The sequence below is a fragment of the Molossus molossus genome, unplaced genomic scaffold (genome assembly GCF_014108415.1).
Source record: "Molossus molossus isolate mMolMol1 unplaced genomic scaffold, mMolMol1.p scaffold_m16_p_1, whole genome shotgun sequence".
In the NCBI taxonomy this organism is placed as follows: domain Eukaryota; kingdom Metazoa; phylum Chordata; class Mammalia; order Chiroptera; family Molossidae; genus Molossus; species Molossus molossus.
The window spans coordinates 179,247,296-179,272,031 of NW_023425344.1; the positions used below are offsets into that span (position 1 = coordinate 179,247,296).

At 56.5% G+C, this 24,736-nt stretch overlaps 1 protein-coding gene and 2 pseudogenes across 1 annotated transcript; 1 reads left to right on the top strand and 2 right to left on the bottom strand.

The window, feature by feature from the left end:
• Positions 1-246: 246 nt before the first annotated feature.
• Positions 247-20,082, bottom strand: PLCB2 (phospholipase C beta 2). The gene is made up of 31 exons (XM_036264939.1): positions 19,771-20,082; positions 16,192-16,269; positions 15,496-15,564; positions 14,785-14,925; positions 14,571-14,650; positions 14,436-14,489; positions 14,256-14,331; positions 11,547-11,647; positions 11,225-11,391; positions 10,988-11,134; positions 10,665-10,822; positions 10,061-10,143; positions 9,741-9,825; positions 9,150-9,312; positions 8,888-9,000; positions 8,675-8,771; positions 7,572-7,656; positions 7,324-7,448; positions 6,684-6,838; positions 5,992-6,156; positions 5,325-5,424; positions 4,701-4,805; positions 4,440-4,534; positions 4,229-4,304; positions 3,710-3,935; positions 3,459-3,624; positions 3,271-3,347; positions 3,085-3,180; positions 2,509-2,566; positions 1,743-1,829; positions 247-1,390 (listed from the first exon to the last, which is right to left on the bottom strand). The coding sequence occupies exons 1-31, from the start codon at positions 19,852-19,854 to the stop codon at positions 1,187-1,189; spliced, it is 3,516 nt and encodes a 1,171-aa protein (XP_036120832.1). The 5' UTR covers positions 19,855-20,082; the 3' UTR covers positions 247-1,186.
• Positions 20,083-22,721: 2,639 nt separating this feature from the next.
• On the bottom strand, positions 22,722-23,156 carry LOC118642654 (annotated as a pseudogene).
• Positions 23,157-24,277: 1,121 nt separating this feature from the next.
• On the top strand, positions 24,278-24,705 carry LOC118619838 (annotated as a pseudogene).
• The last annotated feature ends 31 nt before the right edge of the window (positions 24,706-24,736 follow it).

The following is a 24,736-nucleotide window of genomic DNA, read 5'->3' on the forward strand; positions in this document are numbered from 1 at the left end:
TAGGAAGGGTCACATCTGGGTGGGGGTGCAGAAGAGGGGTGACATCATTTTCCAGTGGTTGTGGCATCAGGGCTGGCAGAAGGGGAAGTGAATCCTCTTCCAGCCCAGAGCAGGGCCATTCTGCTGGGCTCTGGGGGAGACCTCACCCAGGGTGCAGCTCCCAAGGGGTGTTCCCAGCCTGCTTCATTTCAGGGCATTCTCCCCCCCCCCCCCCCCATTTCTTAGCTGTAGAACAGAGGCCAGGCTTAGGCAGGAAATATTGGAACAGGGTTCTTTAGTAGGAGTAAGAAGGAAAAAAATAAATAAACATCATAAAGTCAGGAGAGAAAACTATGCTGACCTTGTCAGACAGCCTGAGTTGGGGTACACGTTAGGAAATATCCCCCGCAGCCCTAGGAAAAGGAGTGAGCCAGGCTCTGGGTGGGAGAGGCCCAAAAGGCCATCCTTCTCCCCCCAGCCCCAGATACCTCGGTGGCCTGAGGGACAGACAGCTGTGTCAGCCTCCTATCCCCACAGGCAGGAAGCCAGGGAAGGGACCTCAGCCTGGGATCCTAGGGGCAGCAGTCCCCAGGGAGCTTGGAGGTAGTGCCAGGCTCTGCATCAGGGAGCTGACAAGGAGGCCAATTCAGGGCAGGCCTGCGATGGGGCCTAGGAGCCTGGGTGCGCTGTGGCCTGAGGGCAGACAGGGTCCTGCTTGAATTACAGGCGCTAAGTGGAGGTTCCAGGCAGCCAGGCCTGAGCCTGCAGGTTTGGAAACTGACTCCAGAGGGGGCACCACCAGCTGTGCACTGGGAAGGACAGAGGGAGGCCCTGACCCTATTTCCTGCCTCCCAGTCCCTATTCTTTTGCCCTCCACGAATGTGTGACACTAATTCGAGGAGGAGGAGGAGAAGGAGGAGGAGGAGGAGGAGGAGGAGGAGGAGGAGGAGGAGGAGGAGGAGGAAATCAACCTAGGGAGGATCTCTAGCCCTCAGATGAGCCCCTGCCCTGATGGCATCTGGGCCCTGCCTCCTCCTCTAGCCTGGCTATTGAGGAAGGAGCTCCAGGGTCCAAGGGAACCCCAGTTTCCCACAGCCTCAGCATGCTGGGGCTGCTGGGGCCGCTGGGGCCTTGCTTCCTAGGGGGATGGAGCCCCATCCAACAGAAGGGGGGTGTCCTTGCAGAATGTTCCAGTTGGGTAGGTGTATCAGAGGCAGCTTTCCTGGGGGTCTGCGTTGGCTGTGAGTGAGTCCTGCTCACACAGCGTCCTGTAGACTCCACAGGGCCTGTCAGTCTTGTCCTCAGCCTCAGAGGGGAAGCAGGCCCTGACGCACATCCTCACTGACTCCTTCACCTCCTCCTCCAGGCCCTTCATCCTGGCCTTGTACTCTTCCAGTGCCTCCTGCTGGAACTGTGGGGACAGCGCCACCGCCTGGCTCAGGAGCGGCCACCTGCCCACTCTCCCTCCCCTGGACCATGGAACAGGAGATGCCCAGTCTTTTCAAAGGTACCAGGAGATGGGAGTGGGGGGTGGGGCACAGTGGAGCCCAGCAGGGAGCCTCTCAGGAGAGGGAGTGCCAACCAAGCAGAGAGATCTGCAGAGCTGCCTCATGTGAAAGGGCCCTAGGGTCCAGCCTGTGACCCACTGGTGAGGGGTGCATCCCCTCCCCTGAACTCCTGACTGGAAGCTCCCTGGAGCAGGGCCCCTCTACACCCTGGGCCAGGCCAAGTCTGCTGGGGGCCAGGATGGTGGTTCCTGTCACCTGCTTTTCCATCTCCCGGATCTTTTCCAGGCAGGCTGCCTGCTTCTCCTCCAGCTTCTCCTGATGTCTCTCCAGGCTCTCTGTCATCTGGGTGGAGCGAGAGGCAGGGAATCAGGACAGCGCAGACAGGCAACCTGGGTTGGCATCCAGCTACAATCCCAGTTAACCAGCTATAAGATTTAGGGTAAATTCCTTAACCTTCTAACAGTTTGGTGTTATTTTGAATTTGTAAAATGAGGCTAATAGTACCTGTCTCACCGGATTACGAAGATTTATATGAGACAGTCCATGTGAAGTACCTGGCTTAGTGTCTGGCATAGGGTAACAACTCAGTAGCCCTGTTGGAAGTTCTGTTACTGTTGTTGGTCCCCAAGGGTGCTTTAGGTCCATTCTCAGCAGGTCTTTCCTTCCCCTTAGGACTCCTTGGAGTCTCAGGGAGCAACCCTTGCTCTCTCTCACCCACCCACCCCAATCCCATCGCCCCCTGGCTAGCTAGCTCATATCCTTTCCATACAGGACAGCTGGACAGAGACAGACTCCTTTAGGCTCATACCCCAATCTCCACAGAAAGACAGAACCTCAGGCTGGCCCAGGGGCTCCCCCTCCTCTGCACTGCCTCCTGCCTTCCCTAGCTGCATGGGCCAGCTGGACGGTATATCTCCTAAGGGCAAAGCGAAGGCCAGTGCCACCCTTCCTCCCGATAGAGAGCACGTGTGGTGTGTGTGCGTGTGGGGTGTGTGTTTCAGAAGGGTACAGTGTTACACACCTGGTTGATGACCTGTACCACCTCCTGGATGTGGGAGTTGTTAATCTCTTTCTTCAATCTGTTGGGGTGATCAGAGTTTCAGAGAGGGCAGGAGGCCCCTGGGAAGAGCTGGGTGAGATGAAGACTCCTCAAGGTGTAGGCCAAATAAGGGCTGTGCAATAGGGTCAGGAACCAACCAGGAGGGTATCATGGGGACCCAAGGAGGATTTGAGGGGCCATTGGAAGTCCTGGGGGCCCTCTGAAGGAAGGGCTTCCTCATGAACTCGAACTGTCCCTCCAGGTGGACATGGGAAAGCCCAGGAGCGAAGCTGCTGTCCCAAGGTTTTGCCTCCCTCTTTGCGTGCTTGATTTTCCTATAAATTATCTCTGGTCAAATAGCGTTGGCATCTGTTTCTTGTAAGGAGGTCACTCTCATCAGAGGTGACAGAAGTAAGACTAACTTTCAATAGCCCGGGGACAAGCACCTCTTTGGGAAGTAAGTCAGCACCCTCTGCTGGGAGGCCTCTTCCTACCTGGAGTGGTTCCTGCTCAGCACTGGGGCTGGAGTTGGTCTGGGGCCCCTCTTCCAGGACTCACCTCTCCTGGGCCATCTTGTCAGTGGTGACCTTCATCATGGCCTGGATCCGCTCCAGCCTCTTGGCCTCCAGCTTCTTCTTCATCTCTTTGGTGTCACTGTAGAGAGACAGGCATCAGGGAGATGTTTTGTGGGAGCCTGGGCCCTTTTGGGAGGTGACGCCAGGCTTGGGAGGGAGACAGTCATACCTCTCCCAGGTTTCCTTGAGGGCCTTCAGCTCTGCTGCCTGTCTCTCTCTGGCTAACTCCATCATCTTGGCTATTTGCTGCAGGGAGAGGAAGGATGGGTTTAGCAAATGGCTTAGCACACAGCCCTTTGTTGTGCAGAGGGTGTGGGTCGGTTGGGATGTAGCTCCCTCCTCTCCCCACCCTGGCACCTCTGCCAGGTGCTGCTCCTTTCGCTTCAGGACGCACTCGCACTGCTCCTTGCCCTGCTGCCGCAGCTCCAGCTCCAGCCTGTCCCTCAGCTCTCCCAGGCGAGCGTCTGCGCCCTCGGGGCCCTTGCCCAGCGTGGCCCCGGCCGCCTCCTCCAGGGGCAGGGTCCTGCGGGGCCATGTGGGAACAGGTCCTGAGCCCTCGGCCGCCTGCACCCGCGCCGCCGAAGGCAGGACGCCGCCACTGCCCTGACCTTTTCTTGCGGGAGCCCTTGCCCGGGCCGAGCCGGCGGCCCCCGCTGCCACCCTCGGCGCCCGGGGGCCCGAGCTCGGCCAGCTGCGCCTCGCCCCGCTGCAGCAGCTCCTCCCAGCGCCGCGCGCCGCGCCGCTCCAGCTCCCGCAGCTCCTTCTCGTGCCGCCGCTGCAGCTTCACGACGCCCTTCAGCTCCCGCAGCTCCTCCAGGCTGGCGGTCCGCGGCTCTGCGGGGACCCGGGTGAGACGTCCTGCCGCCCAGGAGCCCGAACCTCCCCCGGGTTCGTCCTCAAGACCACTGGGCTCCGCAGGCCCCACCCACAGCTTCTCGTGGGCTCCCTCTGGCCCTGGCCCCACTGCTGCAAGAGCCACAGGCCGAGCTGAGAGGGGCCCAGGGGCCCCGGGCTCAGCTCTGCTCCTCCCACCCTCCGAGGGTGCCGTATTCGCCCTCCCTGCTGCGCACTTTTCACTCTTTCGGCGCTGAGGCTTCAGCCACGGTGTTCCCTTCCCCAGTGCGTACCTGCTGACCCATTGCTGGTTGGTGCAGTGGCCCCGTTGACCTGGCTGGCAATGGGACTCCCCGGAAAGAAGGGCTTCTGCATAGGGAGAGCAGGTTAGGGAGACAATTCCAACAGCCCTCTCCCTGGCCCTGAACCCTGCCCCTCCCTCATCTTCCCACTGAGAGGGCAAAGCTCCTGGGGTCCCCTGGCAATAGACCCAGCAACACAGACCTCAGGCAGACCTCCCATGGCTTCCTTGAGCTTCACAGACTTCTTATCATGGGCACTGAAGAACTTGATGGGATTGGCGAGGGCCACAGTGAGATCTGGGTGCACAGGGGCATCACAGGCCTGGTATGGAGAGTACCTGGAAGCCTCCCCAATCCTCACTTACCCTCGGATACCCTGTCCCGCCCCACTTTGGAGGCTGACTTGAGGAAGGGGGAGGAGAAATGGACAGCCCTGGGCTCCCAGTACTGGGGGCCTCCTAACCTGCCCAGGTGTCAGGTACATAGTCCTTCATCTCCAGGAGGACGAAGAGCGCAGGCAAGGTGAGGGGCATGTTGCTCTCACTGTGCAGGCACAGGTGGTGGTACCCTGTGGGGCATGACGGAGTGGGCAGTGAGTGGAGTTTGTCGCCGCCCAGCACCGCATGCTAGCCGCCCAGCCTCAAGGCTTCTGGTTTTAGAGTCAGAGATGCCAGGATCCAAGTCTAGTTCTGCACCTTCCTGGCTGTGTGACCTTGGACAGGCTACTTTAAATCTCTGAGACTTTCCTCATCTATTAAATGGGGATAGTAGTAGTATCCACCTCATGTGGTTACTGTTAGGATTAAATGAGATGTTGTAAGTGCCCAGTAAGTGTCAGCTCCTTGGGAAATTGCCCCAGTAGTTTTTGAAAATTACAGACATTTTGTTAGGTGGCCAGAGTCCCTGCTACTGTCCGTTTCCTGGAGAGATACTGTTCTGCTGAAATCCTTAGGGCCCATAACATGAAAGGGTTAGGTAAAGTCACAGGGCCACCTCTCTGAAGCTGTCCCACCCTCTGGACAGGCTCTTGATGATGGCCTTGGTTTCAGCCCTGCTGAGAACAGCAAAGACAGACTCCTACCCTTACCGGAATTCAGGGCATTGATGGGGATGATGCGGTGTCCAAGAAACTTGCTGCCTTCCTCCATCACGGCCACCCTGAGGGAGGCCAGCTCAGGCATCAAGATCTGGGGAGAGTTCGGGACAGGACAAGCTGGGGAGGAGAAGGTGGTCAAGATGACCCTGTCCCTAGTTTCAGAAGTCTAGGGTTTGCGTGAGAACATAGCAGGTGTGACTAGATTTGGTGAGGACAGAGGGCACACTCTAGGCCACACACAGACATCCTCACAGCTCATGCCATGGCTGGTCCACACAGGGGAGAAGGGCTGGACATGCAGCCCAAGGCTCTGGGGATCCTGGGACAGAGAGCCTGTGACAGCTTTGTTCACAAGTATCCAGTGGGAGCAAAAGACACCCTCCCCCCCCTCCCCCCGTGACCCTGGTCTGGGAGTTCACATTTCTGCCTTTGATCCTAACATGAAAACACATGCACACATACACATGTATACATGTGCACACACACAACCTGCCCACTCAGTACATTTCTGTAAACTTGGTTTTTGGACCCTTGAAACTCAAGAGGGGTGGAGAGAGGAGGAGTATCAAGGAACTCCCTGTACGTATTTCCTCTTTTCTATACCTAGAGGCCAAGAACAAAGGACAGACCCCAGACCCTGCCCTGCCGTAGCCCCCACCTTCTCAAAAACAAAAGGCTCCTCATTCCAGACAGGATTGATGGAGTTGGCACTGGGTGACAGCTTGGTGCGGTAGCGCCTCTTGGGGTCCCCAGGAAGGCCAAACAGCTCCACTTCCACATAGGTGCGCACACTGCGTTCCGACAGGAACTGCCCAGAGATGACCTGCAGGTGGGGGCCGTGGGAGGCCAGCATCAGCCACCCGACCCAGGCCGTTCCCCAGAACCTGGGGGCTCTCGTTTCTCTGCCTGAAGCTTCCATTCTTGGCTACTGTGAAGAGCCCTGCTCAGCTCTGGCCACTGAGCAGAGGCTGTGTGGCTCAAGGGCTACAGCTCAGCTCTGGTGACTAGGTGTTTCCAGCATTCAGGAAGAGGTGTGAGCCTCCCCTCCTCCCCTCCCAGGCAAAGAAGGAACAGGCCTCTCTCCCAGGGCCTGGGCTCCTACTGCCCCACTTGGCCTATTCTCCCCTCCCCCTCCCCAGCCTCAGTCCTTCCCCTTGGTTTCCGTGGGGACTAAGAGGCAGCCTCCAGGGCTGAGGAGGAGGTAGTTTCCAAGGCAACTTGCTACTGCAGGAACTGGCTGGGGCTGAAGTTTGCAGGATATCAGGGGTAGGGGTTGGAGGAGCCGGGCTCCTGTGTCTTTCTCCTCGAGACCGCAGCCCTCGCAGCTACTTGTCCACCTCAGGGCCTTGCCTTAATGGAAAGGGTGGTGGCTACCACCACGTCAATGCCGTCCACCGAGAATGGGTTGAACTGCTTGTCTGGCCGACGCATGAACTCATGCTTGAGGAGGTAGCCGCTCTGCCCATTGAACTCGAATAGCGCCATGTTCTGCTGCATGGGCAGGTCTGCGGGAGACAAGGGCACTTGAGGAAGGCCCGACTCTGTTCCGCACCCGATCTCTATGTCCACGTTTCCCAGCCTTTCTCCTGTCTTGTGAATGGGGAGGTTGAACAGACCAAGGGCATGAGGGCTTCTCGTGTCTTAACTTGGTTTCTTAGGGAGTCTGTTCTCTCAGGAAGGGCCCACTCCCTGGAGTCAGCAGGATCACAGCCATGACCAGACCTGAGGCTCACAGTGGGAGCTGAGGCGAGTGGAGCAGGTGTTTCCACGGACCAGCACCCTGGCATCTTCACATGCACACGCATACATGTGCAGTGCTGTAGGCACGAGCTCATGCATTTCTACCCTGACGCACTCACACACCTACGCGTGCTCCCGGAGCCTAAACAAACATCTGCACACCCGGTCTGTTCTGAAAACCACACCCCAGGAACAGGATGAAGGTGGGAGGGGCAGGGGAAGGGGCTTAAGGGCCTGGGGGTGCCCTCACCCATCGTCTGGAAGTTGAGGGCAACCATCTGGCAACCAGCATTCCAGAACATCTGGGGCATGTAATTGGAGGAGTCCATGCGTGTGCCCTTGGGGTAGATGCGGCTCATCTGGCGCTTGTTGTAGCTGCTCCAGAGTATAGGAGGCCAACCTGAGGCTGCACCAGGAATACCCAACAGTCCCCCCTTTGAGGCCTGTCCCCACCCCTCCACCCCAACCAGGAACCTGGCTACTGAGGCCTAAGGATACTCCACAAAATGCACTGCGGCCTTGGAGAGCAGGTCGTAAGCCTTGAGCTCCGTGAAGGAGGAGATGACATAACTTCGGTTCTTCTCTGTGTGGGGAGAAAGAGGAGGGGTCTATGTCAGGCTGGGTAGTCCCTCAGACCTACCCACAGCTGGTGCAGCTGCCTCCAGCACAGAGATGCATCTACCTAGCATTTCCACTGAGATTGAGGGCTCATGGAGGGGGTGAGGCAGGGGTGGGCAGGGGCATGTGCAGATCTGTGTGGGTAACAGTGTTGCTGGGGGTAAAGGGCATGCGTGGTGGGTATGCACAGGGATGGGGGGTGTCACAGTCCAGAAGAGTGAGGGGGGCATGCCCTGGGTGGGCACAGAGGATGTGGGGAACATGCTAGGATGATCCCAGAGAGTTAGGAGTATGTGTGATGTACAGAGTCTAAACAGAAAGAGTGGGTGCAGGGGTGAGAGGGACACACCAAGGGTGGTACAGGCCATGGGTGGGCACAGGTAGGGGTGCAGGCTGTCGGTTCAGGGGTGAGGAAAAAGGTTACAGAGGTATACCCTGTGCATACATGTATACAGAAAGATGTGATCATGTTGGGGACATGCACAGAGCGGGAGAGGAAGGCACTGTGTGTGTGTCCTGGGGAGATATATAACATGGTGTGCACAGAAAGGAAAGGGTACATGGAGTAGGTGTGCACAGGCTGGTTTCTCTGCCTTCCGCCCCCTCCCAGGAGTTCTCATGCCCCAGGGCTGGGGTTTCTGGGCTTAGGAGCCACAGATCCTGCAAGAGGCAGCAGAAGTCCCAGGCCAGCCCCACAGAGGTGGCCTGTCATAAATGACCCGCCTGTCCCTGACATACTCCAGAGCATTCTGCTTGGTGCCACATTCCTCAGTGCTGTGCTGGGAAATGGGAGCCACGGCCACTTAAGCCCTTTGCCTGACTCCTCTGCTGCATATTTATAGACAGGGCCCCCAGTCCAAGGAAGGGGGAGGACGCCCTTCCTCTTACCCCCACTCATCAAACTGCCTGGCGTCGGACACCTTCCTGAGGGCCCTCTGAGTCTAGCCGAATCTCCAGCTTCCCAGCACCGCCTGCTAACTTACGGGCAGAGAACTCAAAGGAGACAAACTTGGTGGGCTGGATGTAGTTGACGAGGCCGGACATCTCCTCGTAAGCGGTCACCTCCAGGCCCGCGGTGCCCTAGGGAAGGGAGCGGAGCGTGGGGAAGAGGACAGCGCAGAGCCCAGGGACACAGCTCCGTCCCCTGCGGGACTCCACAGTGGAGATGGCAGAAGGGCTCGGCTGTCTCCACACACCTCATCTGACTGCATCTTCTTCATCTCTTCTTCATCCAGGTTTCCTGACTCCTCCTCCTCTTCCTCTTCCACCTCCTCCTCCTCCAGCTCAGCCCCTTCCTCACCAGCCAACACTGCCACACACACAGTTCCATCAGCACTGGGGGCCGGTGACCCCCACATCAGGCTGGCTCCCCAGTACGTCCCCTCCAGGCCCAGCCCCCTCTCCCATTCCAGATGCTCCGCACCCCCACCCCTTCCCTCCTCCTCCAGGCTGACTCACCCGGGTCCCCACCCACAAGGGTATTGTTTGGGCAGCTGTCCTCAGCCTCCCCACCCGGCTCCTTGCAGGGGGATGCTGGGCTGGAAAACTGGTTCTTCTTGTTCTTGATGAGGATCTTGCCACGGAGATCCTCAGGGCTGGGCAGGGGGCAGCCTGGTTTCAGCTATGGGAGAGGAGAGTGTCAGCACCATCTCCTCACCTGCAGGGTGGGGCCTAAGTTCCTTCACACCAAGCCGGGCTCTGCCTGCCTGGCCAGCGGCCTCTCCTGCTCCCCTCCCGCGCTGGGCCGCCGCGGGCCCCACTTCCCCCAGTTCCTCGTGGTGGGGCCCGCCTGTTCTGTCTGCCTCCTCCGTTCCCACTCTCACCCACACGAGTGGAGCGTCTCCCTTAGCGTTCAGCTTAGCCACCCCTTTCTCTGCCCACCAGGGCCGGGGCGGGTCTCCCCGCGCCCTCCCACGGCAGCCACCGATTGTCCGGCCAGGTCCCCGTGTCTCTCCCGCTGCAGGTACCAGTCTGAGGGCTGAGACTGCCCCAGCGCCCAGCCCAGTGCCTGACGCGGGACTACCCCGCCCCACGGTGAAGTCCACTCACCGGAAACTTTTCCAGGGGCTCTGTGAGCAGCATATCACCAAACATCGTCCGGCAGTACTCGGCCATCTTGGCCTGTTGGCGGGGTCTGCAGGGAGCAGAAGTGGGTGGGGTTCAGCAGCACCACCCTCCTCTTGGCCATCCTTCTGGGCCCCGATCTGGGTCATCAGGAGGTCAGGGAGGCAGGGGCACAGGCAGGAGAGCCTGGGGTCTCGAGGAGGTTTCTGGAGGGCATGGGGAAAGGCCAGGGAAAGTTGGGGGACAGCAAAGGCAGAAGAGGATGGCAGAGTCGAGAATGAGGCTGAATGGGCCTAGATACTCACGAGTCCACGTGGTTTTCAAATGACAGGATGACAGGATAGGGGGAGGTCTTAAAGGCACTCTCTGCAATCGCTTCGATTGCTTCCTAAAGAGAGAGGACTCAGCCGAGTGGAGGTCAGTGCCCCAGACTTCCCCTCCCTCCGTGGCGCCCTTCCCCTCTCCCTAGTTTTTTTTTTTTATTTTTTTATCCTCACCCGAGGATATTTTTCCATTTTTTGTACAGATAGAGTGGGAGGGAGAGAGAGGAAGGGAGAGAGAGTGAGAAACATCGATGTGAAGGGACATCGAGTGGCTGCCACCCGCACGACCAACCAGTGCCGGGGACAAACTGCAACTGAAGTACGTGCCCTTAGCGGGAACCGAACCCGGGTCTCTCCGGACCGCAGGCCGACACTCTAACCGCTGAGCCAAACTGGCCAGGGCCCCTCTCCCTAGTTTTAACACACGCAGAACTGGAGGGTCCCTGTCTCCTCTGATCCCCTCGCATCCCCACGCTCGTCCGAGGCCTCCCAGCTATTCCTCCTTCTTCATGCCCCCCACACCCAGAAAGCTCGGGGACCAGGGCCCTTCCCTAGTTCTGCCATCAGCTTCCACACTCCATCTCACCTTGAAGTAGATGTCTGTGGTCATGGTAAAGCCGTGGGTGATAATAGGCTCCTCATCCGGGAGCTTCCCCTTCCAGCAGTCCAGCTCCACACAGCGGCAGCCGGACAGCAGCACCTGGCGGTACATCTCCGCCGAGGAAAGGCCTGAGAACTGGCCGGCTGAGCCAGGGCAAGGGAGGGGCAGGGCTTCACTCTAGGGCTCTCCCCCAGCCCACTCCAGCATGGTCTGTCCTGCTGGCAGCCCTGGGCAACCCCGGGAGGGGTTCAGGGAACAGGAGCAGCCCCCATAAAAGGAGAAGTCAGCAATGAGGTAGCAGGGCCCACCTGTCAGGTAGGTGTTGTGTGAGGAGTTGATATAGTAATGATTGAGCGGCTGCGTCATGTCCTGGTGAAGCAGCAGCTTGTCCTGGGCTAGCTCGCTGTTCTCCGGCCCACAGAGAAACCACACCATGCCCTGTGGTGACAGCTGGCCTGGGGGACGGAATAACACCGATCAGGGCCACAGCCCAGTTGTCAGAGCAGGACAAGCCCACGGGGGTGAAGGCTTCCACTGGTCCTCACCCCTCTGCACATTGATGCCACTGGGCTCATACTTGTCGATGAGACCCTGCACCTGGTCAGGCCGCGCTGGCGGGAACAGTAAGGAGTTGAGGCGAGGGTCCCTCTGTTTCTGGTTGATGAATTTGGTCAAGTGCTCCTTGGTCATGTAGGGTTTGGCCTTGGCATGGCTGCAGGCCAGAGAGAAGAGTACAGGTCTACATCCCCTAGGCTGGGGAGCTCAGACAACCCCTTTGTCCAGGGAAGCCACCTAACAATCAGTGTAGCAAGTGGGAATTTTAGCCACTACCCATGCCCCATGCCCATCCCAACCCAAGAAGCTCACTGGGAAGTGAAGATCTCATCTATTTCTGGCCGAGGGCAGAGGTTCATGAGGAAACTCTTGTAGACAGATTCTGGGAAGTCCTCAGGATTGATGGCGTCATTCTGAGGAGATAAAGAGTCACCTGATCACTTCCGCCCCACTTTCTCAGCGCTAAGAAGCAGGAACTAGGCCCCGCCCTAGGGGGCCTGGTCAGAAGGAGGGCTCAGGCAGACAGGAGCATTGAGCACATGCTGAGCACCCACTTTTCAAGGCCCTGGTTGCTGAGCAGAGAGCATGCTTAGCTGGTTTGCTTTGCCCCTGAATGTGGACACTGGGTAGTCTCTTGGCTGGGGCAGGATTGGAACTGAAATTACTGGAACGAGGAGAAAAAGAGGTCAGAAGTTCGTGGTGCTGCCAGAGCAGCAGGCTAGCTTTTATTTTAAGTGTAGGACAACTTTTCAAAAAGAAGCAACTTGAATATCAATAATACAGCTAAGGACAGAGACGCAAGATGCACGAAGTAAAAACTGACAGAACTGAAGGGAAAGATAGACAAGTCAGCAATAATTGTTGGAGACACCAAAAAGCACAAGAACAATAACAAGAAAAGATACGTCTAACTTCATGAAAAGGACAAACTTCTGTGCTTTGAAGGACACCATCGAAAAGGTGAAAAGACAATCCACAGAATGGGAGAAAATACGGGGGGGGGGGGGCGAAAGTCAGTTCATAGTTGTGAGTACACGAAACAGTTCATTCTTGTATTATTTATTAATTACTGTATTATTTTCCATAAGAACAATTGTTAACCTACTTTTGCCCCACCCTGAATTTGCAAATCAGATATCTAAGAAGGGACAACGCAGCAGTAAAAAGACAACCTAATTGAGAGATGGGCAATAGATTTGAAAAGATAATTCTCCAAAGAAGATATTCAAACAACTAATAAACACAAGGAAAGATGCTCAATACCATTAGTCAATAGGAAAATGCAAATCAAAACCACATGAGAAATCATTTCACTCACTCCTACTAGGATGACTAAAATCACAGGAAAAAAGACAATAACAAGTGTTGGTGAGGATGTGGAGAAATTGAAATCCTCATACAGTGCTGGTGGGACTGTAAAATGATGTAGTCAGTTTGGAAAACAGTTTGGCAGTTCCTCAGAATGTTAAATATCGAGTTACCATGTGATCCAATAATGCCACTGCTAGGTATATATACACCCAAGAGAAGTGCAAACATATGTTCAGACAAAGTTGTGTACCTGAATGCTCACAGCAACATTATTCATAACAGCCAAAAAGTGGAAACTACCCAATGTTCATCCACTGATACACAGATACGCAAAATGTGATATATCCATGCAATGGACTATTGTTCAGCCATAAAAAGGAATGGAGTCCTGACACGTGCTGCAACATGGGTGAGCCCCGGAAACATGCTGGGTGAATAAAGCCTGACATCAAAGATCACGTATTGTATGTATCCGTTTATACAAAATGTCCAGAATAGGCAAATTTATAGAAACAGAAACAGAAAGTAGATTCAACACATTCAGGGGTTCTGGTGCCTTTGCATTCTCTCCCAGAAACACCCATCGTATGTCCTCCAGGGTCAGCCTGGAAGGCCAACGTTAGTCTGAGTTTGGAGCAGGAGAGCTAGCACGGATCTCTCTAAGACTGGATCTTGGACCATCGTCCTCAAGCACAGATGGGCCTGTGGCGCCTGCTGGGACATAGGCAGAGCTGACAAACTGTTAGGACTTGGCCCGGTGGGAGCTCAGGAGGCAGGGGGAAAGGAGGGTGGGTGCGTGCTGACCTGAGCTTGCCATGCGGGCTGCAGGGCCTCCGCGGGAGCCCATTCCCACCTCTCTCCCACCCCGTGCTTGCTGATTTCACCCAGGGGTCACCAGCTCCATAAAGCTGTGACTGAGGGCGAAGCATTCCTCTTGGGACTCACAGGGACATGTGATCAGTGAGGTCTTAGTTTAATTACAATGTTCCAAATTCTTAGCAGGAGAAGACTCCATGGGGGCAGGTGGTGCCTGTACAAAGGCATGGCCAAGGGGGGACACGGGCTGAGATCCACTCCCTCCACCAGGCGTGAACCCTGGCTCAGGCCCGCATCTGCCCAGAGGGCTCCTTTTGGTAATTTACATAATATACCTTATGGGTGTGTTACATAGTACACCTGTATATGACTTGTATAAAATAATTAATTACTTAACTAAAAAGAAAGGGTAAAACATTTTGCTGTGTTGAGCTGAAGTCTGGGCCCTGGCAGCTCACAGCCTTGGTTCTGTGTGTCTGCCCACACCCTGCAGAACCAGTCCCTTCCTGCTGCATTCAGACCCCGCAGACCGCCTCCTGTCCCCGCTACCTTCTCAGTCCTCCAGGCTGAGGACATTCACGTCCACGTCCATTCCAAGGCTGGAGGGCGACCGCAGCCACCCCACTGCTTGTCCTGAACACCACCTCCCGCCCCCACGGTCACCAGGGGTAGGAGACCACCCTGCCCAGGGTCCAGACTGCCTCACCACCCTTGCCTGTCTGTCTCTGCGTGTCAGAAAGCAGTGGTTCTAGGGTTCACTGGCTTCGGGGCTGTTTGCTGGGACTGTGCTATCATTCTTACCCTCTCCAACCCCACCAGGCCTGGCCAAGTTGCCTTCTGGTCAGAGCCAGCTCAGGTGACAAGGAGAATAGTAGGGGAGAGGGGACCACTCACTTTGCCTTTGGGGAGGTGGCAGGCACTGAGGGCAGCTTCTACCCGCTTTCGGTCCGCAGGAAATATCTGGAAAAAACTAAAGGAGGAGAGAAAGGCACAAGGCAGAGAGAGGAGTTATGCTGGTGACAGAAGGCTTTAGGGAGCTGGGTGGAAGTGTGGGGAGGGACCAGGGAGACTCACTTTTTCACAGGAATCTTGCCTTCAGAATTGAGCTGCATCGTGAGCTTCACCAGGCTGGTGGGGCAGAAAACACCTGTCAGGCCCTGGGGCTGGCACTCAGTCCCGCGCTCCAAGGCTGGGCATGTGGGCACTTACATCTTGTCCAGGAAGGTGGCGCGGGGGGCGTTGGCGGTCAGCGGGTGCTTGACCAGAGCCAGAATATCTTCAGCCCAGTCCTGCAGGACCCCAGAGCACCGTGTTAGGCCCTCGGCCGTAAGGGTGTCCACACCACCCCATGGCCCAGGCCTGTCTCTCAGGAAGTCCCGGCTATGCCAGGGGCCAAGCCCCAGGCCAGGGGACCCCTGTGCACCTTGCCCACATTCTCCTTGTAGGAGACGAAGTTGTGGAAGGTGAGGTCCACCATGTCAGGGCCGGACACCACAGTGAATGTCTTCAGCAGGAAGCTGTCATCAGGAAAGTCCATGTTGAAGACATCCCGGAGCTTCTGGCTCTGCAGCAATGGTGACATGGTTAGGATGGGCCCTGCCCACGGTGGCGCTCCGTGTCCCTCCCCTCAGCCACTCGAACTGTTGTCCACTGGGGTAGAATCCCGTTCCCATCTTAGGAGCACAGGCCTCGCGTCTTCCTCTCCCTGACTTCGGGGCTGGGGTCGGGAGGGAGAAACCCACCAGAAGAGATTGACCGAGGCCATGGGGTCTGGGAGTTCTGTTTATTTTGTTCGCCATTTTTCACTGGAAGACAGATTCTTAGCTCCCTGTCTCTGGGGATCCTTCTCCCACCAATCCCTTTCTCCAGTCTTTCTACCAGTATTAAGAAAGTGTAGGTAAGCCAGTCAGGGGGCGGGGGGCGGGGGTGTGAGCAACACCTCCTAGACACCTGGGGTGACTTAGGGGCCAGAGCTGGCCTTGGGACAGGAGCAACCTCCTCCTTCCTCAGCTCCAGCGCCCTGGGAGGCCCTGTTGCCCCGCCAGGAACCTTCCCTCACTCCCCAGGGACTCTGACCCCAGCCCTGTGGAGCTGGTGACCAAGCTGAGTCTGAACAACTACTGGGCCCACCTACCTTGGGAATCTTGGCAAACTTCCCAAAGCGGGTGTCCCGGATGCTGGTGATATCCAGAAACTCCAACTCCTGGAAGGGGCCCGGCGGGAACAGAGAAGAGACGTGGACATAGAGCAGGGAGCAGGGAGCTTCCACACCCCTTCACAGCTCAGCCAACCAGCCAACTGCCCTCTCTAGACACCAAGACTGTGGGGCCGCCCGACCCCAGCCTTCCCTTCCCAGTGATCAGGTTCTCCCTACTCATGGTGACCCTCCCCCCTTCCTCTCTGTCCATTCCTTCCTGGCCACTGGAGTTACTCAGGGACCTGTAGCCCTCGGTCTCGCCTCCACCATCCTGGCCTCTCCCCAGGTTCTCCCTCCCTTCCTTCTCCCTGGATGCTGAGGCCCTTCCCTTATGTCTCTGAGCCCCCAAGTTCACCTGGAACTACAGGCAGAGAATCAGCCTTCAGTTGCAGCTCTTTCCACCCACCCCCAGCCCTCCGCCCATGGGATGCTAAGGCTGGAGCATCATGACTGGAGTGACTGCATCCTTCCTCCCAAAGCAAATAGCCCCTGTTCACAGGAGATCCCCAGAGCCACCCTTCCAAGTCATTCGACACCCCCAGCTTCCACATCTCCAGCCGCATCGCCAAGAGGCTGCTTTGACTCTACGGATTAGCAGGAGCTCAGGAGCACTGTAGGTAGGGGCTGCCTCACCTTACTCTGATATTTCCAGTATAAGTAATAGCCCTTGGGGTCCACACGGAGGATAACTGGGGAGGCTACTGTTGTTTCCTGTGAAGAGAAAGAGTCAGCGCCCTGCTCTGAGACTTCAGGCCACGTTTCCCTGGCCCACACCTGGGGTGTCAGATCTCCGTCTCCCTAGGAGGCGGCTGTCCCAGGAGTCTGCAGACATTCTCCTTCATTCGCCAAAGCTAAGGGCTGGGCATAAGCCTTAAAACCGCTGGACCAGGGCAGGGGAGGGATAGAGGGTTGGAGATGGCACGTCTGAAAGAGAAGAGGGTTTCCCCTCTTAACCCCAAAGTGAGGTTCTCCCTCTAGACCCCAAACAGGGTCTTGGCCCCCACCTCACCCTGTTTTTGTGGGCCACAGATCAGCCAAAGGGGTAGAATATCTCTCCTAAGGGTCCATACTACCTCCAAGATTGCTCAACATGATGAGAGCAGAGAACCCAACTCCTGCGCCCGCATCCAAGGCTCCGCACAGTCCAGCTGAAACCTTGCTTCCCACCCTGGCCGGTTTGGCTCAGCGGTTAGAGCATCGGCTGGCGAACCAGAGAGTCCCGGGTTCAGTTCCCACTAAGGGCACGTACCTCGGTTGCAGTTTGGGGTCGTGTGGGTGGCAACCACTCGATGGGTCTCTCTGACATCGATGTTTCTCTCTTTCTTCCTCCCTCTCTCCCTCCTGCTCTATCTGAAGATAAATGCAAAAATGTCCTCTGGTGAGGATAAAAAATAAAAATTAAAAAAACCTTGCTTCCTACATGCCCAGTCCTCCCCTCCATGAGGTGCCCCCCCACCATCCATCCAACTGCCCTGTAGACACCAAGTGCATTTTCACCTCCAAACCAAAGCACCCAACCCTCCCCTGCCTGAAACACCGTAAGGACCAGCAGAAGCTTCACCTCTTCCGAAAGCCTTTTCTGACACATGCTGGGTGGGGGTTTGTTTTCAGACCTAGAAGCCCATCTAGAAAATCCCCAGAGGCTCCTGGACGCCCAGGAAACAAGCCTGCACTCGACCATGAGCCTGGTGTCCCGGGTTTGCTAGAAGAGCTGGTGAATGATGAATGAACTCACTTCCAAAGTCCTGTTCGGCTCACAGAGCACACAGGCTACTTTTGATTGTAATGATATCTGTATACGTATATGACAAGGTGTTATGGTTGAAGTTTCTTACAAGACACGGTAGTCCCTGCACACAAAACCAAGTCAAATGCAGCATTTACAAAGGAAAGGGTCCCCAAAACAGGGTTCTCAGATCAGGGGTGCTTGAAGCACTGAAGAAAGAGAACACTTGGTGAGGAGGTTAATTTTGGAGAAATCTGTGCTGGGACCTCCATTCCCTTCCCTTCTCAAGGGAAGATTGAGGGTGTCTGACCCCTCACCTTAAGCCTGGTGAGGGATTTCAAAGTGAGAGCTTTCGTCACCCCTGCTGTGTGGGACATAACAGACTGGGGTCTGATTCCTGCCCAGGAAACCGACCACCTGGCTGCAGGGGCGGAGAGACCCTGGTGTGCTAGGGGAGCCCCACCCGGAGTCATTGGGGCTCTGAGCCCGACCCCCGAGTCTGTCGGGGACAGTGCACACACGCGCACTTGCTGAGGTCCGGAGGGGGCCTGTGGAAGAGAGGGGCACAGTCCAAAGCTACAGGAAGCCGAAGGTGGTAACTGGATTCGGAGGGGCTGATGAAATCATTGCAACTGGCCTCCTAAAATGCAGATGGCAGGAGGACCCTCGGCAAGAGGTCCCAGTTCAGGGTGGGGAGGGTCTCCTGAGAATCCTCAAAAACGTGCACCCGAGAAAGAATAAGCCTACACCTTCTGCCAGGCTCGGAGAGCACCAGCCAGTTGCTGATGACACCTGTGCCCCTTGTTCACTCCCTCCCCACACCCCATCCTTCCTGGGGCGTGGAGGGGGAGAGGGGATCCCACCAGAGGGCCTGCAGCCCACCTAAAACCATTCCTAGAGGGAGGAGGGCAGAAGATGTCATTCTAAATGAAGGTGGGGTTTTTAAATTATAACCATTCCTGAAACAAGAGTGGGCGTTGTGAGGGAAAGTGACCACAGGACTGTATTCCCGGCGAGCAAATGGGTTGTCTAGAGCTGGCTGTCTCCTTCCAAGGACAGGAGGGGCACTTCCCCCACCACGTCCATTGCGAAGGGGCGTGGAAGACGGAATTAAGCTGGGAGTTGATGACATCCGGCGCACTGTGCTTATTCAACATGGCACAGCATACCGAAGTGATCTGCCACCTGGGCTGAATGCAGTCTGAGAGCAGGGCCCTGGCCTGAAGGTCCACCTGCCCTGTGACTAGGCTTGGGAGGTTCCTGCCTGGGAAAGTTAGCATGGAGGACTGTGCCGGCCTCGGGGAGGGGAGTCGTGGGGCAGCCAGGTGCCCAGGTGCTGCCTTGCAGAGAAGCCCACAGAGCATGGTCCCACCCCTAATGACCCTCTGCTCAATCAGGTTGCACACACTTCCCAGAGGAACTGAGAGAGGCCACTTCACTTTTCATTCTGAGCCACTTCCCTCATTCCACAGGCTCCTGGGACGTGCCACATCGACCACACGCCCCTAGGGAAGCAGAATGCATCTAGTCCTGGCCTTCTCCCCACAGTCATGGCAACCAGAGCCCCAGGCTGCCTTAACACAGGCCCAGAGCCCCCTCATCCCACCTGGAAGGAGGACTAAAGCTCGAAGGGGCCCCTCTCCCACTCCCCTAGCCTCTATGTTCCCTTCCTGGGACCAGCCCAGGACTCTCACAGAGGGCCAGCCCAGCAGCCTCCCTGCCTGAAGAAGGGTCCCCGGACTGTTCTCCTCACCTACCCAAGAGAATGCTGGCCCCTGGGGTCTGGGAGGACCAGAGGCTGGAGGCAGGCCCCGGTTTGGGAAAGAGCAGACAGTGGAGACACAGCTCAGGGCAAAGCGGTGCCTTCCCCCTTCCCCTGCAGACAGGCAGCCGGCAGGGCGCCCAGGCTGAGAGCAGCCAGCAGAAGCAGAAGTCAATCTGCGCCCTCCCAGGCCCCTGGGAACAGAAGCCTCCAGTTCTTACTTGGGGTCTAGGGGCCCTTTGTAGCTGCCCCGCAGCAGCTCAGGGGAGAGCAGGGCTTCCTTGGGCCAGGGCCAGGCCGGGAGGCTGGGTATCCCGATGGGGCAAGAGAGGGCATCTGTGCTTAGAGCAGGGGCCTGGTTCATCTCTGCGTCTGGCCCCGCCTCAGCGGCACATTTTCCTCACTAAGGCCGGACCAGGAGCAGCCAACCCTGGGGACACTGCGGGGAGATAGACCCAGACCCAGAGAACCTTCATCCCAGGCAGCCCACCGGCTTCTCACACCCAGACGCAGAGCCTTAGAACCAGCAGCCCAGGGACATGTTTTGGGGCACGCACCCTCACCCCAGATTTGTTTACCCAGGCAGTTGTGTCAGCTGCCTGGCCAAGCCACACAGGCGCCTGAGTCCTGACAGACATAAACCAACCCACCCACCCTGGCAAAGCCCCTCGCAGCCCAGCCACTAACCCAGCGTCCAGCAGCCCACAGCCCCTGCCCCACTCACATCGTCCCATTTGATGAAGCGCTCCCCTTCGATCAGGTAGGCCTTCACTTCGGGGGGCTGCAGGACAGGGTTGAGCAGAGACATGGTGCCAAGTGTCCCTCTTTGGAGAAGCTGGACAGGCAGTGGCAGGCAGGAGGAGGGCGGGCAGGAGGAGAGCCAAGCTGGGCTCACATGGCACCCGCCCTGAGCTGGTCCGGAAGTCTGGGTGCTCCTGCAGCCCCCGGGGGCTAGTGGCTGGTGCAGAGACCTGGCTGCCTTTTAAATCAGCCTCCTCCTGCCTGCCTGCAGTGGGGGGCTGTGGTTGCTGCTCCTGCCCAGGGAGGCCGGCTCCCCTCCTTAAAGCCCCCGCCCTCACCCTGTGCCTCAGCACTTCCTGCTCGGGGCTTCCTTCTCTGTGCTGCTCTGGGCTGCGAGGCAGGTCATGAGGCCTGGTCAGCGTGGAGCAGGGGCGTCCCAGGCCCAGCAGTTGTCCCTGCCCCCTCAGATATGGCTGGAGGACTAGAGAAGGAACAATATGGGGCCGGCTGGTGATTCTGTTGCCCAGGCAGGGGCCCAGGGCAGGAAGCAAGAGGTCACCAGGGAAGGGACTTCCACAGAGGTGGGATCCAGAGCATAGGGGAGGCTGGGACCACCCTGGAAGTGGGCGTTGAGGGTGGGGCAGGGCCCAGCTGGGATTGAGCATTTTTGAATAAGCAAAGTTTGCTGAACACCCAGCTCTTCTTTCTCAATGCTTCCTCCCCATGAAAATGAGGTGCAAGTGAGGCAATCACTCCCCTCACCCGCCGTGCTCCACATCCCCTCTTGGCCCGCTAGGCCTGGCTGACACCTGGAACCTCCACTGACCAGACACCCTCAACACAGCTGGTTGAGCAACCCGTGGCCACCCGCCTGCACTGGGCTCTCCTGCCAGGCTCCCTCCTCTGCTCTGTGCCCAGAGCCTGGGCTGAGGACACTTGAGGCAGAGGCTGCTTACAGAGGCCTCAGCCCTGGGGACTTGCTCAGGGTGCATGCCCGGCCTTCACACTGCCCCAGCCCAGGCAGTTGAGTCCTGGCCCAGCTCAGCCAGCCCACTTCCTCTTGCTTAACCCGATCTGCTTATCACCCTTGTTAATTCAACAGGGGGAGCAGGGAGCTCTGCCCAGGACTTCCTTCCCCTCTCAGGGCCTGCCTTTCCGCCCCAGGTTCTGCCATGAGCCTTTGTGCCAGCCCCTGACAACTGCGGGACCCTCACTCAGGCCGAGAACGGTCTCTGCTGGCAGTCTGGGCCAGGGCAGGAGAGTGGGGGCCCGTGGGGCTGGAGCTAAGGGCACTCCCAGCACAAAAGTAACCTGCAGCAAAGCATGCCTAAGACCACTGGGATGGAGTTTGGAGCAAGGCATGACTGAGCCTGTGGAAGCAGCATGGGATCCTCCAGCTGCCTCCCCTGTTCCCTCAGGACTCATCCCCTCTCCCCTCCCTCTAAGTCCTGCTTTCCTCCATCTCTCTTCCCAGTCCCTCTAGCCATTGGCTTCTCTGGGGGCCCCTCTGGGGGCCCTGCAGTTCTGATTCCCTCCCTGGGATCAGGTTCCCTCTCTGTCTGTTTGAATAGGTTTTGCAAGGGAAATCCCTGCCCCTTCCCAATGTCCCTGCACCTGTCACCTGCAGCTACCTCTGGGCCTGTACCCAAGTCCGTCCCTCTTATCTGCCCTGCAACCATCAGCTTTCTCTTCACTTTGGGCCTGAAAAGATACCCCTCCCCTCAGCCTGGGGAGGGGAGGGACAGGTTCCTCTCATATCACAGAATGGGGGGGGGGGTGCCACAGGGAGGCAGGGAGTTCAAGATATTTTCCTCTGATCCTTCTATTCTTGGGCTCTGAAGGTTGAGGCTCTAGAATCCACAGAGTAAATCTTCACTCATCTTTAACCAGTGATGGCACCTCCTGGACCCAGTTCTTTTTTTTTTTTTGTCCTCACCCAAGGACATTTCCGCATTTATCTTCAGACGGAGAGGAAGGAAGAGAGGGAGGAAGAGAGAGAGAGAAACACTGATGTGAGAGAGACACATCGAGTGGCTGCCACCCACACGGCCCCAGTTGGGGTCGGGGACAAACTGCAACCCAGGTACATGCCCTTAGCGGGAACCGAACCTGGGACTCTGGTCCACGGGCCAACGCTCTAACCGCTGAGCCAAACTAGCCAGGGCTGGACCCAGTTCTTGAGACTCCAACTGTAGCTTCCACGGGGCCTGTGTTTTTCTGCCCATATCCTGCAAAGCAGCCCTCAGAATGCAGGAAATTCACACAGTGAGGGAAGCTGAGAAAACCTTCATCAAAGAGGGCTTTTTTCTTTTAAAAATACATTGCGGTTTTTAAAACAATGTGTATTGACAAAAAAAAGTAGTGTATAAATAATGGTAGCATGGATATGAAGGTCACAGGAATAGCAGTGTGGGAAAAGTGAGCAGAGGGCCCCAGGCACTCTGCCAATCTTGCCCCCCCCCCCCCCACCAGGCAGAGGTGGAAGGGTGAGGATGCCCCCTACTGGGCACACTAGAAAGCACCTGCCTCCTGGGGAAAGGCTGGGGATCAAGGGAAAGCAGATCCTGGGGAGGTCGCTGGAGGGTCTGTGTGTCAGCTGTGATCCCTGGGGACACATATCCTGGAGAGTTTGGCACGTGTGAGCTTTGGGCCATAGAAGTCACTGAGAACTTAATTCAACACATTGCTGCCTCCCAGGGAGACACTGGTGGCCTGAAGTCTCTGAGGCAGGTCCTGAATCCGAATTCCCTCCCTCACCTGGCAGCTTTGTGTGGGGATCTCTTGCTTTGCTTTCCCAACCTGTTCAACAGAGAAGTTTAGTGGTGGGAGTGAAACTCAGATCTTCTGGTGACCCAGTTACCAGCCACCAAGAGAGTCCGATTAGGTGGTTTGTTTTTTTTTTTTGGATTTTTAATGATTGAAACAAAGAAAGATCTAAAAGCGCAGCTTCTGGAAGAACGATTTGTTCTTGCCGGTCTTGCACCTCTCTTCGAACATGACCTCGGCCTCCCGTCTGGCCTTGCGTTGCAGAGCAGGGTCTCTGAAGACGTCCTTGTTGACGACAGTTTTGTCCAAGGGGATAGCCACAGAGTACCTGTGGGCACGAGGTGACTGTAGTAATAAACTTTCACAAAAGACATGATCTTTGACTTCTTGGCAATTTTCTTCTTGCCCATGGCAGCTGTCACTTTGCGGAGATAGCGGTCAATTCCAGCCACCAGAGCGTGGCTGTAGGGGCGGTCTGAGGTGCCATCATCAATGTTCTTGACGATGACTGCTTTGCGTCCGGAGTAGCGTCCGGCCAGGACCAGCACCACCTTCCCGGGTTTCATAAACTTGCCCATTTCGATGGTAGCCACCCGGGCCTAGACCAGAAAGGAAAGATGAGGTGGGCTTCTTACCTGATGCCATGACTTACCTGACGAAGCCGTGGCGTTCAGGAGCCCGGAGGCCTGTTGGGCCAATGGCTAAGCTTAGTTTTGGAAGACGAGGGCTGTTGTCACATCCTCTGGGGTCTTTCCCAGTCTGACACAGGGAGCCATATTCACCGCTCTGTGAACCCAGTTAGTTACCAGCTGGCTTATCTTGCGATACTTAACCTTCCTGTGCTTCTACGTTCTCACCTGTAGAATGGAAATAACAGTGCCTCACGGGATATTGTAAGAACTAAGCACTATAATGAATGTAAAGTACTTAATACAGTGCCTACACATGAGCTTATCATTAGTAGTAGTAGTATTATTTTAGCACACACCAACAGGAACAATGCAATTTTTTATTACTTCCTCCTCAGTATACATGCTATTCTTTCCATAACAAATATCTTCACTGACTTGCTCTTTGGATTCCCCCCCCCCGCCCCCCAGCAGTTTGTGTGGAGCAGGGGCTGGACTCACCTTAGGGCAGGCTGAGTTAGGGGCGCTCCTGGTTGCAGACTGAAGCAGGCTGTCCCCATGGCCAGAACCCATGAAGCCGAGTGCCAGCCTCCCACCACCTCTCACCACCACAGCCCCCACAGCTGACGAGGCTGGTGTAAGAGTGAGGACCAGGAGGCTGCCCATCAGTCTGTCTGTGTGTCCAGCTGTGGCTCCAGCTCCAGCCACCCTCCGCACACTGAGAGTTCAGTGTGAATGGAGGAAGGGACAAGGTTCGGTAGCTCAAACCCCTTAGGTAGGAGAGGAGAAGCAATCAAGAGATCTCTCTAGAAGCTCAGGAGGAAGACATTCCCTGTCCTCCCAAACCAAGGCCTTCTAGAATCATAGGGAAACATCTGGGGCTTAGAAATAGAGAAGAATCAAAAGAAGCGGCTGCCGACGGCATTAGAGGTACCGGTGAAACTGAGTACCAGAGAGGGAATGTGGCCTCCCCAGAGTCACAGAGTAATTGGTAGAGCTGGACAAGAACCTGAGCCTGTAACTGAAGAGAGATCTTTCAGTTACACTCTTGGGAAGCAGCCCTAAGATCTTTGCAAATTATCTTGTGGAGGAAAAATGCCTAAAGTTAAAAGAAGCCAAAAAGCTCCCCCAGATAGCTGGGAGTTGATCGAGCCAACACTGGATGAATTAGATCAAAAGATGAGAGAAGCTGAAACAGAACCACATGAGGGAAAGAGAAAAGTGGAATCTCTGTGGCCTGTCTTCAGGGTTCACCACCAGAAAACCTGCTATATTTTTGACTTCTATAAGCAGAAAGCCATGAGCAGAGAACTGTATAAATATTGTATTAAAGAAGGCTATGCAGACAAATTTGATTGCAAAATGGAAAAAGCAGGGGTATGAGAACTTATGCTGCCTGCGGTGCATTCAGACACGGGACCCCAATTTTGGGACGAACTGCATTTGCTGGGTCCCCAAACGCAAGCTGGAAGTGGGCCGGATCACTGAGTGCACACAGAGGCTGCCGTGGCCGCTCTGGTTGAGGCCCTTAGGTCCTGACCCCGCTCCACCCAG